Genomic DNA, 18,697 nt, shown 5'->3' on the forward strand with positions numbered 1-18,697 from the left:
ACTGTGCCACCAGGGAAGCCCTGTGAGATCTTTTATACTCTCTATTGCCTGCTTCTAATACACTATGTAAAAAATTCTGTCTTAAGGCAGGAATGTGCCTATGTCTCTCTGACTCTGTCTCTGCTTAAGATGATCCTTTGTGGGTGGAGAAATAGTGGGTCACTTTTTTTCCCTCTGACGGGAGCAGACCCTGCAGCTAAGAATGAATATGCAAGTAGTTGGCCAATACGCTTGGTTTTCTGAGCTTTTTAGGGTAGTCTTTTTCTGTCTGTTTTCACAGAAGTTGGGACAGGCATATCAGGGAATGTTTCCTTGAGGATATATTACTTATACTAGAGTTCAGTTTGCTTTCCTTTTAAGTCTGTGAACATAAAATTCAGATGATGTCAGAACTTCCAAACATTTAGTATTAGCGTTAGGGTTTAATGTGTTCCTATTGGGTTTAATTTATTTACATTTAAAGCATGAAAATTCTGTTTAATTTTTGAGCTAAAATTAATTGATGGCACACTCACCCAAATTTCATAAGAATAATATCAACAGGTCCTACTTTCCATGAACTTCACCATTTTATGTTCTCCAAATTCAGCATAATTTAATTCTGTACTTCACATTTTAGCATCTTGATCCAGTCATTTATTAGTTTCCGTAGCAAAGCAAGGCATAGGCAATGACTGTTAGTGTTTTTACAAAGCATATAATCAACCCATAACCCCTTTCCCCACTCACCAAGGTAAAGTGGTAAGACTTTATTTTCTCTTTTGTGACCTGATTTCAGACATGTTAAAAATACAGGAAAATGTGTGCTTTGGAATTGATGAAATATGATATTGTTATGTTCTGTAAAATAAGAACTTTAATATAGGGTATTTGGTATTAACCTACATGTCCAGAATTAGGAGAATATTTAAGTAAACCGGCACATCTATTTAACAAAATATTATGTGGCTTTCAAGAATGATAGCAAGATATTTCATATATAAAATAATAGTGTGATTATAACTTTTTCAAGCAGCTACTTTCATAGAAAAAAAGTAAACAGAAGTACAGCAAGGTAGTAATAATGGTCATATTTTGGATCGCAGGATTCACTAGAAGAAACATCTCTTATTTTTCAAATTTTATTTATTGATCATGTTACTTTTTAAGTGTGTGTGTATGTTAGTAGTAGGGTTGTTTGTAACACTTACAAAGAGATCACTTAGACCTTAAGTTGTGCCGTAATAATTTCCATTTTTGCAGTTCCTAGACTGTTAGATAAAGGAACTCTCAAGCATTTCATTGAAATTTGGATGTTTTAATGGTATGCTTGGGGGCGTATGGGAAAGGATAGTTAGATGAGAGTGTGATGAACTAGATTTAAGACTGTTTGAACAGTAGTACCCAAATACACTACCTATCTCTTTATGTAGCAAACTGAAGGAAGCTTCCTGACACTGGTGGGGCTCATTCCCTAGTCTTTTCTTATTTAATTTTAATGTCTTTAGGTGACCATCTTGAAGATAGGTGAGATGCAACTGGAGGGAGGGGCAGATGAGGACTAACAAATTCCTTTTAATAAGACTCTAGAAAGAACTTGGCAGCCTGGAAAAATAAGATGACCATTTTAAGATGCAATTTAGTAGCAGTTAATGTAATGGCCCTCCATGTATACTCAAAAAGTCAGTAATCCAAGTTCAGGATAACAGCAAGTCATATAGAAAAGATTTCATTTTAGTTACTATGTCATCTGACTGCTAAACAATTAATAATCTAACATGCAAATAGGGACTCCTTGTTCCATGTGTCCCCAGAGGATAGGATCAGAACCTGTAAAAAGTGAATTTTCCAGCATTTAAATAAGGAATAGACTGATTTGTAAGGTCTTGAATTGCCTTTCATTAGAGAGATTCAGCTATGTGTTGGGCATGCACAAGCAGGGATTCAAATGCAATATGGGTGGTTGAATTAGATGACAGAATCCTTTCCAACAAGGAGATTATGTGACTTTCAGACACTCTTAACAGTGTTTTTTAAATACATACCTCTTTATATTTGTTTTGTATATGTATATGTTTTGGTAAACAACAGGTTACATAATATGACAAAGATGGTATAAATGATTACACTAATTCTTTAAATTGGACTTTTATGCACAAGTCACCCACAGACATTGTAGACAATATATATAAATAAGTAAAGCATTGTCCTTTCTTTAACGGAGTTATATCATTGAAATACCTAATTAAATAAACGTAAATGTAGTAAGAGACATATAAATAAGAACTATGAGGATTAAAAGGAGGGAATTTTATATCAAAAGTATAGTGGGCAGGGGAGTATCAGGTAAAAGTTTTAGAGAGAAAATAGATCTTGAAGGGTAAGTGGAATCTCATTACACCAAGACATGAGTGGAAGTGGGGTGACTATGCCAAAGAAAGGTGACATCATGAAGTTTTCCAGATGTGGGAAAGCACTGGTGTGTTGGGAGCGCAGTGTTTCAGAATAAAAAAGCCAGAGTGGTAAGTTGGTGTTGAATTGAAGATGAGTATCATGGTGAGTGAGGATTTTCTGTTCAACAAAAGGGAGCAGTTGAAATTTTTTTGCTTGAGGAAGAGGTGTGATCAGTGTTACTCTTTAGGAACTTTAATTTACTTGATTTACATTTGTTGAATTGTTGAAGGTGGAAAAATTGAGTGGAAAGCTATTCAAATGAGAACCATTGAGGCCTCTAATAATAATAATATTGGTTGACATTTTTTGAGTGCTTGCTGTACAGGTACATTATGTTATTTCATTGAAGCCTCAAAACAGTACTGTATATAGTAGATGCTTTCCAAATGAGCACCTCTTGGATTTCCAGTTGGCCTATGAGAATTCCATACACCATAATATATCAATTAATTTCTCCAGGCACCATTCTCGCATATGCGTACCTCCACACTCTCCAAATCAGTAGACACCCTGTTGAATACTGTTATTTCTTAATTTAGCATTTTATACTATGCTATTATAATCAGCAATCAAAACAAATTTTTATTGAGGTTTAAAAATACCATATTTGGAATTATGGTAGAAATGAAAAGTGTAAGATGTAGTTTCTGACCCCTAAGGACCTTTAAAGTCTAATTAACACCACAAGATAAAAATACATGAAAAACTAAATGGCAGTAAAAGATGAATTGCCCACACACTAAGTTATTGAACATTCTGTTCATTAAGGCTCTTCTGTATTTTGTAGTACTCAACTAAATGGCATTCATTTATTTGCCTGCTAGCTTCCCAAGAAGGCAGCAAATTCTTTGAGTCAGAGCTGGGCCTTTCTATTTTATCCCAAGCAAGTAGCACAGTAGCAAGTAGGCTCGTTAAGTATTTGTTGAATTAAATTAATTGTAAATAGTGTATCTTTTTCAAATACTGTATTTCATCATTTTTAGATCCATGCCTACTTTTGTTAGTAAAACAACTCAAAGTAATAATAGATTTGAAAGAAAAAAATTTTTAACTTTGAAATGTATGTATATATTTTTTACATTGTTCATGTTGTTGTATTAAATCTTCTTGCTTGAGCCAACTTTTGTGGAAAGTTAAATATACCTACTGTAGCAGCCATTTTCAGCATCCAGTCTCTTAAACTACTTTGTTTTCATGGCCAGAAGTACAGAAACACCTATTTCTTTGGTCTAGAATATAAGAGGGGGCGGGGGGAACAATTGTTCCCAGATGCATTTAACCGTAAAAGTGAGCTAACTGTAAAAGACTTTAGAGGTCATCTCCTCCAACCACAGATTTTTCAGTGAGGAAACTAAGGTCTTCCAAGCTTCTTACTTCCCCATTGTGGGCAGTAGCAGAGGTAACTTAGAGCCGAGGGCTTCTGTTTGGTGTTCTTTCCACCATTTAATACTACTTCTCTTCATAAAGTAGAAAACTAGGCAGTGAACGTTAGAGGAAGGGGTTCCTAACCTCTCAGGGGTCATGGCCCCCTTTAGACTCTTTACCTAGAAAATTTTATGCACACACAAAGAATTAGTAAGCTTTTTGAAAGTCTGTTCACTGATTGCCTGGTGGTCTGTAGATCTCAAGAGGAAAGGTACACAAATTAGCATACTATATTCATGGCATCAGAAATAGATGAGACTGAATTAAATTGTACTGTGCTCTTCAATAGTCAGCTTATGGTCTTCCAAGGAGTTACTCTAAGCCATAGAGTACACATGGCCCAAATTCCTGAAGCATCCTTGGGCAAAACCCATAGCAGTAGCTATGGGTTTTGAGCTGTGGCTTTTATATTAAAACAAACAGAACATACATATGTATATGTGATACATGCATATTTGTGCAGATGTATTTGAATGAATTTTTAATTTGTTTAGGATTCTACTTTCAGACTCAGAGAAGCATATATTTTCTATCCTTTGCTATTTGGAGTACTTCAGTGAAAAAGTTTGAGAAGTACCGGGTGGAGAGTTAGTAGGGTAGGTTATTTTATATTTTTGTGAGTGTATTAGGTAGATAGATAGATAGATAATAGATAGAAATTCATACATATTTTGTTAAATTAGTTAATAGTGAAGAGTAAAGTTCTTGTGGGCAGAGACCCACAATTCCACTTTCTTATACCCTTAGCATGCCTAGCACAAGGCTAGGAACATGGTTTCTCAGTAAATGCTAGTTGATTTATTGATATTAAAGATAGAACTAGATCACTGTACCAATATATTTCTAGTCAGATAAGAGAATTTATCAGTATAGCTGAGGCTCATGGTTATTTAGAGCAATGGTACTTGAGAAGTAAAAAAAAATGACCAGCTTTCTCAAATGCCAATAACGTCATTATTGAGGAGCATCAGGAATCAACACATCCTAAAGCATTCATTCATGGTCACTTCGTGGTTCTGGATAGAGTATATTAATTTAAACTACTCACCAGAAAACATCATGAAACAGTATTATTTCATATATCCAATATTACATATATATTATATATACATATATAACATCTGGAATATGTCATATTTAGAAAAAAATAGCGTCAAAACAACTTTCTTGGTACAAGAAAAATATGGTAAAAAGTACAATTTTAATGTAATAAAAATCTGTTGTATATTTAACAACCAACAGGCTTCATAGTGCAATGACAGGAAGGAGATTAAAATGAAACTGGTTAAATTATTCTTGCTAAAAAGGGAAAGGTGAAGCTAGACAAGCCTGGATGTGGTGACAAGTTAGATTTGTCAGCCTCCTTTACTTGAACTGCATATGGCAAATAGAAGCTGTGTGCAGAGTTACTTGTCACCTGCCTGGTTATTTACACCCATATCATGGTGAGGATTTATTGCTGCCCAACTCTGTGACAGTGATATTACTGCATGATGGTGTCTTTAAAAACACATAAACATTGTCACTAAGGAAATCCCCCCAAATTCTGTAATCAAGGTATTCCTATAAAGATACTATTACAAGACTATAAGGCTAACCAATTTTTAGCAACTGTTTGAATTATAAATATATGATGATAATCTGAATTCATAACCAGGATTTCAAAAATTTGTTTTAAACATGTAGAAGTGGACAAGTCAGAAGAGGAGACGAAGGAATAGAGAGCAGGAGGAAAACTACAATAATGTGGTGTCCCTGAAATCAAGGGAAGAGAGAGTGTTTAAAAAAGGAAGGAGTGATCAACTTTATCACTGTTGGGAGGTCAATTAAGGTGAGGACTAAGAGATAACCTTTGCATTTTGCAACGTGGAGGTCTTTGATCTCAGCAAAAATGGCTATGGCATAGTATTGAGGGTGGAAGCCAGATTAGAACAAGAAGTAAGAAACTGGAGATAGCAAATACAGACAATGCTTTTGGTAAGTTCAGCCGTGAAAGGGAGGAAAGAGAATAGTAACTAAAAGGTGAATATCAGGTCTAAGGATAGTTTTTTGTGTTGCTGTTTGCGTTTTTAGCCGAAGAGTTGAGAATGGCATATTTCTGATGAGAAGGAGCCAGTACAGCAGGAGAGGTTGAAAAACACAGACAAGAAAAGGGATAAATAAAGAAATAAGTTTAAGAAAACAAGAAAGGATGATATCCAAAACTTAGGTGAGGGATTGGCTTTAGATAGGAAAGGATTTGTCAGTTGCAGGAAGGTGTGGTAGAGAGAAGCTCGGGAGGAAGTTCATGTCCGAAGACAGTTTTCTGTTTGAAGAAGGATATGAGGTTATCTGCTGAGAATAAAAAGGAAGCAGGAGGCTTATAAAAAAATTAAAGAGATTTAAAATAGCCAATGTGGAAGGTAGAAAAGCAAGATAAAAAGGAACATGGTAAGATTGTCATGTAATGCTAAGGGACCTGTTGAAATTGTGCATCTCTCTCTTCTATCCCCAGAATCTGGGAGACAAAATTAGGGTTAAATTTTTCTCTGTAGATGGTAATGTTTCATGAAGTTAGAATGAAGATTATAGAATAGGTGTCTAACATCCTCTCTTCTGATGTAACTCACTAATGCCAAGGGTGAGGAGAAAGGAACTAGATAGAGCACTATCTTCCCTCCCTATTTCACTACCACTACTGAAGTTACCACCCATCCAGACTGCTGGAAAGCTGGTGAAATTGTCATTCAAACCCCTACATCAGTAAACATACCACTGATCTCAAGTAACTGCTGCTGTTACTGGATAACTAATGCATTATCAGTATTTGCTTGAAATAGAAGATGACTTACTTCCAAGTCTTTTGCTTCAGCAATTTCACCATTTGTTCAGTCTAAAAGCTTCTATCATGTAAAATTTAGTATGTGTCAGAGGTATACTAGGCACTGGAGCTGCAAAAGTAAATAATAGTGACATGATACCTGACCTGTGTTCACAGAGGATACAGACAGAGGCAGGTAAGTAGAATGTGACAGGGAAATACAAGGTGCTTTGGGCACCCCTGTGAAGGTCGTATGACTCAAAGTTGCAGTAGTTAAAAGATGACTTTCCAGAGGAAGTTTGATTAAAGCTTGATTCTAAAGAATTAATAGGAATTAACTGAACAAAGGACAGTGGGGAGGAGTGCTGTGAGAATTAAAGCTGGAAAGGTAATCACTGGATATAGATCACTCCAAGTCTTGTAAACCGTGTTTAGACCTATTCTCTAGGAGCAATGGGTGGTCATCAGAGTACTTTTAAAAGGGGAATAATGTGACCACATTTTGTGTTTAGCAAGATCCCTGTAGCTGCAGAGTAAAGGATGGAGTAGGCATAATGGGGGCTGGAAGTTGGGGGTGCTAAGAGGTTTTTTTCAGCAATCCAGACAATTGTTTTGACCTCTAAAGCCCACCCAGCTAGTAGGAGTCGTATGGATCCACTCTTATGCCACTTAAAAACTTCTTGTTCTGTGTAGTTTGTTGGTTACAGAGGTAAGGAGCTTTTCATTCAGCACTAACAATGAAGGAACTTGACCTCAAATAGCTTTTGCTCTTTAAGTCTCCCATGAAGGTTCTGTTACTCATTCCTACACCTATTCTACCTCAAATATTGATTTGTTAGCATCTCATTTTACAAGAATTAGAGCCACAGAGACTTGATTTAGGAAAATCTATGTTACTGAGGTGTAATTGAAATGTAAGAAACTGCAGATATTTAAAGAGTGCAATTTGATAAGTTTTGACACGTATACAATCATGAACCCATCACCGTAGTCCAGATAATGACTAGATTTCATTACCCTCAAGTGCCCCTTCATAGTCCCTCCCTTCTGTTACCCCCAAATAAGCAACCACTAATCTGCTTTCTATCAGTATATATGTTTGCATATTTTATAATTTTATGCCAATACCATGCTTTCTTGATTACTGCAGTTTTTAATAATTCTTGAAATCAGGTAGTGTTAGCTCTCCAAATTGTTCTTTCTTTTCAAAGTTGTTTTGGCTGTTATAGATTGTTTGTATTTCCATATGAAATTTATAGGGTCAGTTTGTCACTTTTTAAAATTTTTATTTATTTTTGGCTACGGTGGGTCTTCGTTGCTGTGCACAGGCTTTCTCTAGTTGCGGAGAGCGGGGCTACTCTTTGTTGTGGTGCGCAGGCTTCTCACTGCCGTGGCTTCTCTTGTTGCGGAGCACGGGCTCTAGGCGCGCGGGCTTCAGTAGTTGTGGCATGCGGGCTCAGTAGTTGTGGCTCACGGGCTCTAGAGCGCAGGCTCAGTAGTTGTGGCACATGGGCTTAGTTGCTCTGCGGCATGTGGGATCTTCCCGGACCAGGGCTCGAACCCGTGTCCCCTGTATTGGCAGGTGGATTCTTAACCACTGCGCCACCAAGGAACTCCTGTCAATTTCTTTTTAAAAAGCCTGCTAAAGTTTTAACTGGTATTGCATTGACTCTATACATCAATCTGTGGAAAACTGACATCTTTACAGTAATGAGTCTCCCAATCCATGAACATGCTGTGTATCTCTCCATTTATTTCTTTAGATCCTCTAATTTCTCTTCAGCAGTGTTTGGTAGTTTTCAGTATATAGATATTGTACATTTTTTGGTAGACTTACTAAGTATTTCATAAATTTGTATGCTATTGTAAATAATATTGGTTTTAGTTTTGATTTGCAATTATTAATTGCTAGTGCTATATAAAAATGCAGTTGATTTGGTATATTGATCTTTGTCCTTCAGCATTGCTAAAATTACTTATTAGTTCTAGTAGCTCTTTGGTAGATTCCATTGGACTTTCTGCATAGACAATCACACCATCTGCAAATAAAGACAGTTATACTGCTTCCTTTTCAAAAGAGATGGGGTTTGTTTGTTTGTTCCCTAGTTGCACTGGTTAGAACCTCCAGCACAGTGTGGAATAGAAGGTAGAAACTGACATCTTGTCTTGTTCCTGATTTTAGGAGAAAAGCATTCAATCTGTCACAAATTAAGTATGATGTTAATTGTACTTTTTTTGTAGAAGCTCCTTATTAGGCCAGGGAAGTGTCCTCCTTTTCCTAGTTTACTGAGTTTTTATCAGTAAAGGATGTTGGATTTTGTCAGATACTTTTTGAGATGATTATATGATTTTTCTTTGTTTAGATGTTAAAATAGTGAATTATGTTGACTTTTTCAAATATTCAACCAACCTTGTATTCCTGGGGTAAACACTACTTGGTCATGGTCTATTATACTTTCTATATATTGTTGGATTCAGTTTGCTTAAATTTTGTTTAGAATTTGTGTTCTTGAGGGACATTAGCCTGTGGTATTCTTTTCTTGTAAGTCTTTGTCTCGTTTTAGAATCAGAGTAATGCTCACTCCGTAGAATGAGTTTGGGTTCTTTCTGTTTTCTGGAAGAGTATGTAGAATTGGTATTACTCTTTTTTCCTTAAATGTTTGGTAAAAATTTACCAGTGTAGCCACCTGGGGCATGGGAGTTTCTTTGTGGGAAGATAGTCTGTGAAGTCTAATATTAGCACTTTGTCTTTTTTTTTTTTGATCATTCTGGCTAGAGATTTATCAGTTGTATTGATCTCAGAGAATCAGATTTTGATCTCTATTATTTTCCTGTTTTCATTTCATTGATTTCTGCTTATTTTGAATTTAATTTTTTAATAGACTATTTTTTAGAGCATTTTTTAGGTTCATAGCAGAACTGAGCAAGGTACAGAGATTTCCATATGTCATTTCTCCCCCTAGTTTCTTTCTTTTTTTTTTTTTTTTTTTTTTTGCGGTACACCGGCCTCTCACCGTTGTGGCCTCTCCCGTTGCGGAGCACAGGCTCCGGACGCGCAGGCTCAGTGGCCATGGCTCACGGGTCCAGCTGCTCCGCAGCATGTGGGATCTTCCCAGATCGGGGCACGAACCCGTGCCCCCAGCATCGGCAGGCGGACTCTCAACCACTGCGCCACCAGGGAAGCCCTCCCCCCTAGTTTCTTAAGGTAGAAGTACAAAGATCGTTAATTTGAGGCCTTTCTACTTTTCCAATACAGGCATTTAGTACTATAAATTTCTCAGTAAGTACCGCTTTTGCAAAGGCCTGCAGAAGAAAATCCTTTCTTTCCTGTCATTCACACAAAGCCTTTCCAGTATTGTCACTTTTGTCTGCTAAAATAAGAATTGTAAAGCAGCATCTGCAGGGATAAAGGAGAAAGTTTAAACTCACAACAGTTCCTTTTCATATGCATTTTGCATGCTTGTACTAAGTAAGGAAGGAAGATATTGCGTATTTTGACTCAGGAAAATATCTTTTCTGCGGTACGCGGGCCTCCCACCGTTGTGGCCTCTCCTGTCGCGGAGCACAGGCTCCGGACGTGCAGGCTCAGCGGCCATGGCTCACGGGCCCAGCTGCTCCGCGGCATGTGGGATCCTCCCCGACCGGGAAACGAACCTGTGTCCCCCGCATCGGCAGGCGGACTCTCAACCACTGCGCCGCCAGGGAAACCCAGGAAAATACCTTTTTGACAAAGCTATCTTGTTGAATACTTACTGCAGTTATTTCTTTACTTTGTTTCACTGAAAAGCCCTATCCAGTTAATCCTCTCCAGTTAATGTAAATAATGGAAAGGAAATAATAATGAAAGGAAAACTAGTTTTATCCAAATCATTTGAAGGAGTACCTCATTGCCTCAAAGCCTCACATTTCTACAGTTGTGAATAAAGACTAAGGTGGTACACCAAGTCACCCTTACGTTTAAATTTGTTTCTGAATATAAAGTATATTATAATAAATCATATCTTTGTATTTCAGCCATTATGCAGAAACCTGCATTAACCTAATTTTGGATAATCTTTTAGAACCAGTATAAACCAACATTAGGAATGCACAGCAATAATACTTAACCTCTATTAAACATATTACCCTGTGAGGTAGTGTGTTAGATACTTTACATGGATTATCTCATTTGATGATACACTAAAACCCCATGAGGTTTATTTTTAGTCCCATTTTACAGATAAGAAAACAAAGATTTAAAAAGTAACTGGTCTAAGGTCCTACAACTGACTGGTAGAATTGGAGCTCTAACCCAGCCTTCGTTGATCTTAAGTATGTTATACACCTTTCTTCTATATTCATATACTTTATAAGAGGCCCTATTTTACTGTAAATATCACATGTTGACTTGAATAAACAACCCATTAGAGGTTACTGCTGTGAATTACTCAAGTACTCTTAACAGAAAAGGGTTGTTTTATCATTAATTCAAAAGAGGACAATTATTTTTGATGAAATTCTTGATCCTCCACAGAGACAATATATTTGAAATGTACATCTGGCCTGGAACTCGGGAACACTCTGTGTAATTTCGTTTCCTGACTTAAAGCTCTGATACCTCCACTGATTGTTGTAACAGGCACGTGATCTCACCTCTTGGAATGCTGTTTGTTTGTTTTTTTTTTTTTAAGTACCAGCCCTTGAATAATAAGTAAGATAATATAGCTCACTCTGATACTTACTGGAGGATGTAAAACCCTGGAGTTAAACGTTTTCCTTAACGGAAAAAAAAAATACCTCTGTATATTTAAAGATTTCAAATTGTTTGAATTTAATAACTTCATTGTTTGAAAAACTGATGCATTATCTTTATAGTGACCCTTAACATTAAAAAGAAATTTTCTTTTTAAAAAGAAAAGTAATCCACTGAGTAATGGATTTCATTCAGAATTTGAGTATATCTCATATGTACATAGGTAACATAATAATAGCTAATCATATTTCTATTAATATTAGCTATAATATCTTAAGTGCTCTACATGGATCATTTAGTTTAACCCTCACCACAACTCCATTAGATGTAGGTATTGTTATCTCCATTATGTTTAGTCATGTCATTATTTGATTAAAATCTGCCTCCCACACTGGATGGTAAGCTGCGTGCAGTCAGCAGCCATTTCTGATTTTGCTCACTATTGTCCCCTGTGTGCACAGAGCCGGCCATACAATAGCGCTTAAATGCTGAATGAATGAAATGAATTCTTAATTGCTAATACTCATTACCTTGTGATGATGATGTCTGCCTCCATCAAAGTAGTGATGCTTTCTCTGAAGTATTAAAATACATGTCATATGATCTGTGTAAAATCTAAGTATTTGAACTCATCAGTCTTTGGTGGCCACATCTTGACATCGTGCTGATTGAACTCCTTAGAAATAGAAATAGAGCACAATAATAGATTTCATTACATTTAGCATTTTTTTATTGTTTTCAGCTTGACTAATCATGATTTGAATTGCTGTCATACTGTGTGCTCTTTGTACAGAATTTAAAGTTCTTGGTTACTTATTTCACTTTGCAAGAAATGTAATTCTTTCATGAAACCCTTGCAGCTTTAAGAAAGTAAAAATAGCAGGTGCCTCAATTCCCTTCTTCAGTCTACCATCCTTATGCATATTGTTTTCATTTGGCTTCTCTTATAAGGGAGAAGACGTCAACCGGACACTAGAAGGTGGAAGGAAGCCTCTTCATTATGCAGCAGATTGTGGGCAGCTTGAAATCCTGGAATTTCTGCTGCTGAAAGGAGCAGATATTAATGTATGTAAAGAACATTGTCATTCTAGAAAAAATTCTTGTATGCTTTTGGGTAATTGTTTTCTGTAGATTTATAAAATAGTTACTGGTGGAAACCTCATATGAAGTAAGAATATAGTCTGAAATTATACCAAATTTCTGTAACTTAGAAATACATAGTTGTGACTTTATTTAAAATAAGCAGAACAAATTGATTTTTTTTTAACTGATAAAACTGGGGGGTAGATGTTTCCTTTTCAAGTTCTAAAGCAACGTGAGAGTTAGCACTGTCTGTAGGTGGCAAATAGCTATCACCCAGTGGAGCATAGGACTGCAGTCATGAGAAATCTAAACTGGAGTTTTGGACAAAAGTCAGACAGCAGTCGTCTCTTGACTCTTGCCTTTTGTAGCTGTTGCATTTCAGAGTTTTAGAAAAATGTTTAAGTAACCATGAGAGCAAGTGAGATGAACTTTTCACATCTCAGGGGATACCATGTCACGTTTCACATCTCAGGGGATACCATGTCACGTGGCCCAATTGTGGCAATCTTTTACCTCTTCATTGGCTATGTTCCACCCCTCTCGAGATTCCCTTCCTGCACCACATTGGCACATCTACAGTAATGCGGAGTTGAGGCTCAGAGAGGTTAAGTAATTAGTCATGCAGTAAGTGGCAGAGCCCAGATTTGAGATGGGGTCAAAGCCCTGCTCCATCTCTTTCACTAGGCTGACTCCCAAGGAGAAACTGCGTGTGGGCTTGGGCCTCTAGCAGCTCCTAAGAGGCTAAAAATGGGTAAACACTGATTTTGAAATATTTATGGGTAAACGCTGATTTTGAAATATTTATGAGCATTCCCTAATTAGATCTAGAAGGAAGGAATAAATGAAAAATGGATGAGGTGATCTATATCTTTATTATTTCATAGGCTCCAGATAAACATCATATTACACCTCTTCTGTCTGCCGTCTATGAAGGTCATGTTTCCTGTGTGAAATTGCTTCTGTCAAAGGTGAGGTCAATTGCTGATTTTTAATTGCTTTTTCCATTACTATGTAACTGTTTAAGCTAAGTATTTGGTTGTTAATTTAAATTTTGTGTGGCATCAGGGACAGAAAAACTAGAGGTAATATCCAAAATTGAGGTCTAGAGCAATGTTGCTCAAAACAGCTGGTCCACAAGCTGTTTGTTACCAGTTCATGGTGGGTAAAGAGGTTGGGCTAGAAAATAAGTCAACACAGTCTCCTTCATCAAGAATATCTTGCTATTTAAAAAAAGTTAGCCAAACTAGGCATTGTAGTTAATAATCAGTAATATAGAAAATGTTGTCCCATGCTAGTAACAGTTTGCAGACTGGTACCATATTCACATACCACGCTTTGAGTAACGCTGGTTTCAAATTTGTAAGAACTTCATTTTCTGTAGTACGTACTGAGCAAGATTATTAGAGGCAGATTGCTGTAAGGGCTCTCCAAGTCATCTGGTTTCTTGATGTGATTGAGATCATGGTAAATTTGTAGTTTTCCAGTGTTTTACCTTTGCTATTACAAGCTCTTAGATGAAGTTCAACATCCAGCCTCAGAAATTAACCAGTCAGTTGCAACCATTCTAGGTGTATAAGATGGGACCTGCAAATCTTGGAAGACAAGAAATCTTCATAAAATAAGGCACCAGTATCAATCCCAAGGTTATCATTTCATGGCCATACTCTGGAAAGTGCTGTTCATAACATTTCATTTGGAATTTTAAAAATAAGCCCTGCTAAAAGAAGAAAGAATTAGAAATTAAATGAGTAAATGTATATGAAGCATTTTGCCACAGTATCTGACACATAATAAGTACTCAATAAATAGTAGCTTTTACCTCTAAGACTAAAGAGGATTTTATGCTTCATAGATTGAACTTCAGTAAGATTTGGAGAACAATGAGAAAGTAGCACATTTGTCTCAACACTTCATTGACAACTTTTCAAAGATACTGTCTGAAAGCAGTTAATTCAGGTCCTCTAAAACTAGGGGGTTTACCCATACCTTCATGTTAAACACAACTACCGGATTCCTTTAAATGTGTGGTGGTGGTGGTTTTTGAAAGTTTGGGGCGGGGGAGGGGTTGGGAGGTTTTGGCATATGGCAACAGGAGTTTTTCCATATTATACACTGTACTGATATGAAAAGCCAAAATAAAGGGGGATTATTATTCTTTGCCACTGTAATGGATCCAGAATCTGTGGTAGGATGTACTCACAAAGATTTCCAGCCACTGTCTTTCTCCTTACTGTCTATTCCTCCACAACACCCATGAAAAGATTAAAAAGTACCTTTGAAAACTACTGGATAATTTCATCCCTGGGGGAATACTTTTGCATATTATGTTAAAAACTGGTTGTCGAAGGCTACAGATATTAATTTACATTTCATGAAAGATGTTTATAATTTCAATATTTTGTTGGTTGGGACCCTGTATTGCAAGTAACTAAACCCAGCTCAGACAGGCTTAAGCATTAAAGAGATCGTGTTGTCTCACATAGGTCTACAGTCGAGGCACAGCTTGTCCATGGGCATAAGTCACGTGACCAGCATCTGACTTCTTTTTTGGATACTTCTCAGCTCTTCCTCAGTGTTGACTTAATTCCCTTGGCCTCAATCTATCTGCTAAGTATAGAGCAAAAGAAACAGTTAATACTGTATTATTGATATATTTGAAAGTTGCTAATAGGGTAGATCTTTAAAGTTCTCATCAAAGGAAAACAATTTTTAAGCTATGTGAAGTGATATTAATTAAACTTATTGCGGTAATCATTTCACAGTATATAAACAAATCATTATGTTGTATACCTTAAACTAATAGTATTATATGTCAGCTATATCAATTACAAATTAATAAATTCATAAGTCAGAATTAAAACAAACAAGAAATGAATGGTTCCTTCCTTCCCCTTCCTTCTCCCCCTTTCCCTGACCTTTTCTATCTAGCCAAGGGTTTTCTTTGAAAATAAAAAACTCCATGGGATCCTTTTTAGTTTAGGGCTCTGGTCATTTACTAAATGAAATGCCCCTAAGCAGGCTCCTCCCTCCTAGCCAGATCTCAAACTGTAGATCAGAACTGTATTTCTTTCTGATAAGCTTCTCTTTCCTCCTAGGACAAACAGAACAAGATGTAATTATTCTTATGATAGAGCCAAAACCATTGTTCCATATTTCTTATTCCCAAAACATGATGCTCTAGGTGACCAAGACCTTGTCTATAAGATTCCACTGTTAAGAAAGAATCTTCTACATTAAATAAGTTCATGAAGAGCTGGCTTGGTTTGAATGTACATTAGGCCCCTGACATGTTATCCCAGAAGGGTCTTTATAAATATGTGCTGTGTTGCTGAATTACTGGTTATAAGTTGAGTTTCCTGACTTTTAAGTAAGTAGTTTTTAAATTTTACTTGTGCCCATAATATTCTTTCATTTGTGTCTGATCCTTAATTTTTGTAGCTAAACAAGTGACATTCAGAGATGGCTGTACTGATGGCACATCATTTGTAACCATGTAGAGCTGTTATTGACTTTAGATGAAAGGGTTTTTTTTTTTTTACCTTTTTGAAAGCAACATAAAATTTAGTTCTTTTTTCAAAATTAATTACTTCAATTTTATTTTTGCATAAGCTCCTTTAATGTGTACCCTATAGTTCTATTAACCAAATTTTTGAGGGGGGAAACTGTGCTCTTTAAAAAATCCTTAATTGCTAAAATAAGGCTATTCCAGTACACTTTTTTAAAGTGCAGTCAATGTTTGTATTATGAAATCTGGTTTATTCTGTCTTTTATCAAAAGTAGAATCTTTATCAATTACTATTAATTCATTTTAAAAGTATGTAGTTTAGAAGTTTTCCACATTCATTGACATCTCTAATGTACAACTGATCCGTGAACAGCAAAGGTTTGTATTGACCCAGTCCACTTACACACAGATTTTATTCAGTAGTAAATGCTGCATATACTGCACGATGCACGGTTGGTTGAATCCACAAATGTGGAGGAACTGCAGATATGAAAGGCCGACTGTAAGTTACAAGTGGATTTTCAACTGCAGAGAGGGTCAGTGCCCTTAACCTCCCCCCACCACGCTGTTCAAGGGTCGACTACATTATTCCACTGGTATATCATTAGCATAGGAAAAAAGCCAAAACAATAAATTTTAAAACTCAGTATGATCACAACTAATAGAGAAAAACAAATTACAGAAAACAAAAGAATGGTAGAATGTATAAAATCAAACTCTATGCTATATGCTGTATTACTTACTGGACTTTTTAAAAAAAACTTTAATGCAATGGAAGATGAAGTTCATGACACAAGTAAAAATTTTAAAAATTTAATTCTTTATTGTCCATATAGCAAAAGAGGAAAGTAACAGCTGTGGGAAATCTAATATAATCTTTGTTTATATAATCTCCAAATACATAAGTATAATCATCTCCATTTTATGGATGAGGTGACCATCTGTCCTGAGGAGGTTAAATAACTACCTGAAGTCTAATAGAATATAATGAAATCAAGATTTGCTCCAAGTTATATGACTCAAAAACCCATGTTCTTTCTACTACTTGAGAGTGGCTTTCAGACTTACTGTCAGGGATAGCTATGAGAGTGGCTTTCAGACTTACTGTCAGGGATAGCTGTGAGAAATGATTATGGATATTTCTGCAGGTAAAAGATATTTGGCCTGATTTTTAATTGATACATTCATGAATGAAAAAAATGTAGCGATCAACACTTGTGGGACTTCCGCTTGAAGCCTGAGGTCTGAGCACATGCCATGGGTATCTCCTTTTTGCCCTCTGATGACAGAGAAGATGTTTTTAAAATGAATGAATCAACATCTGTTTTAGACCATAAGACAGCAGGGTTCATTAGACAAGAAATTATAATGAAGCCTTGAGAGACAGAAGGCAGGTAGGATGAAGTTGAAGAAGAAAACATTCCCAAACACGAGCATGAGAGGACTGTTGTGAAAGGTAGGAGTTGATCCAAGGCAGCTTGAAGCCCAGAAGTGGTCAGTACCCTTGAGGAACAGATGAGTGAAGAGTTGGATGTGCTTTCAGTAAGAAACAAATGAGACCCAGAGGTGAAGACTGAAGGAGGTACGCAAGAAGTCAGTATGTGAATAAATCTAAACAAATATTGAAATACAAAACAAACATGAACATTTAAAATAAGCTAAAACAAGGGTCCCCTGGTGGCGCAGTAGTTAAGAATCTGCCTGCCAATGCAAGGGACACGGGTTCGAGCCCTGGTCTGGGAGGATCCCACACGCCACAGAGCAACTAAGTCCGTGCGCCACAACTACTGAGCCTGCACTCTAGAGCCCGCGAGCCACAACTACTGAAGCCCATGCTCTGCACGCTCTGCAACAAGAGAAACCACCACAACGAGAAGCCCTTGCACTGCAACAAAGAGTAGCACCTGCTCGCCGCAACTAGAGAAAAGCCCACGCACAGCAATGAAGACCCAATGCATCCAATAAATAGATTAATTTATTAATTAAGCTAAAACTATAGAACTGTTAAATAATAATTTAACAAGAAGCAAGGGAAATGAACAAAACTCCTGGTATTCTCACCAAATCCAGAGTACATGAGAAACATTAGTAAAACTGGTGAAAGGAAACTGATGAAGCAGGTAAAAAATGCAGGCTCGAGAAGCATCCTGGGTAATTGAGTGGTCCCAGGGAGTAAGAAGCCCAAGTGAGAGTATGAAACAGAAGAAGTGGCAGCTGCACAGCAGTCATTAAAAAGGCCAAGCCTAACCAGACTTCAGCCTGATGTTATGAAAGCAAAAACAGACCGTGTAAGCACCTGTCATTTTGAATCGTAATTATCTCACAGTTGAATAAGGTTCCTCCTTCTTTGCCCTAAAAAAATCTTAACAGGAAATTTTTGGAATAAAAGAGATATTTAAAAGATGTATAAAAATATTACTGAGCTGATCTTCCTGATTAGAATCTCAGATACCTGAATAATAGCAGTGTTGCATGAACACATTATTTAGAAGAGAGTTAATCTTGAAGTGGTACTCTTGAACTATAATATTATAATCAATGGATGTTCATAAGTCCAAAATTCATTTATTTTTCACAGTTACATATAATTTGAAATCATCTAGTTTCTGTGTAAAGAAACAGTTCTCTAAGAGAAATAATAGTTTACCTGTAGCATTAATACACTATCATGTTAGACATTTCCTTTAACAGTATATAGTATTTAATATATACCAGATTT

General features: G+C 36.5%; 1 protein-coding gene across 1 annotated transcript in view; it reads left to right on the plus strand.

Moving 5' to 3' along the window:
- MTPN (myotrophin) overlaps window positions 1-18,697 on the plus strand; it is a 62,045-nt gene that overhangs the window by 24,863 nt on the left and 18,485 nt on the right. The window contains exons 2-3 of the mRNA XM_032643038.1: window positions 12,342-12,455; window positions 13,358-13,441. Of these exons, the coding sequence (XP_032498929.1) occupies window positions 12,342-12,455; window positions 13,358-13,441 (198 nt within the window). The remainder of the gene's footprint in view (window positions 1-12,341; window positions 12,456-13,357; window positions 13,442-18,697) is intronic.

Source organism: Phocoena sinus, chromosome 9 (assembly GCF_008692025.1).
Source record: "Phocoena sinus isolate mPhoSin1 chromosome 9, mPhoSin1.pri, whole genome shotgun sequence".
Classification (NCBI taxonomy): domain Eukaryota; kingdom Metazoa; phylum Chordata; class Mammalia; order Artiodactyla; family Phocoenidae; genus Phocoena; species Phocoena sinus.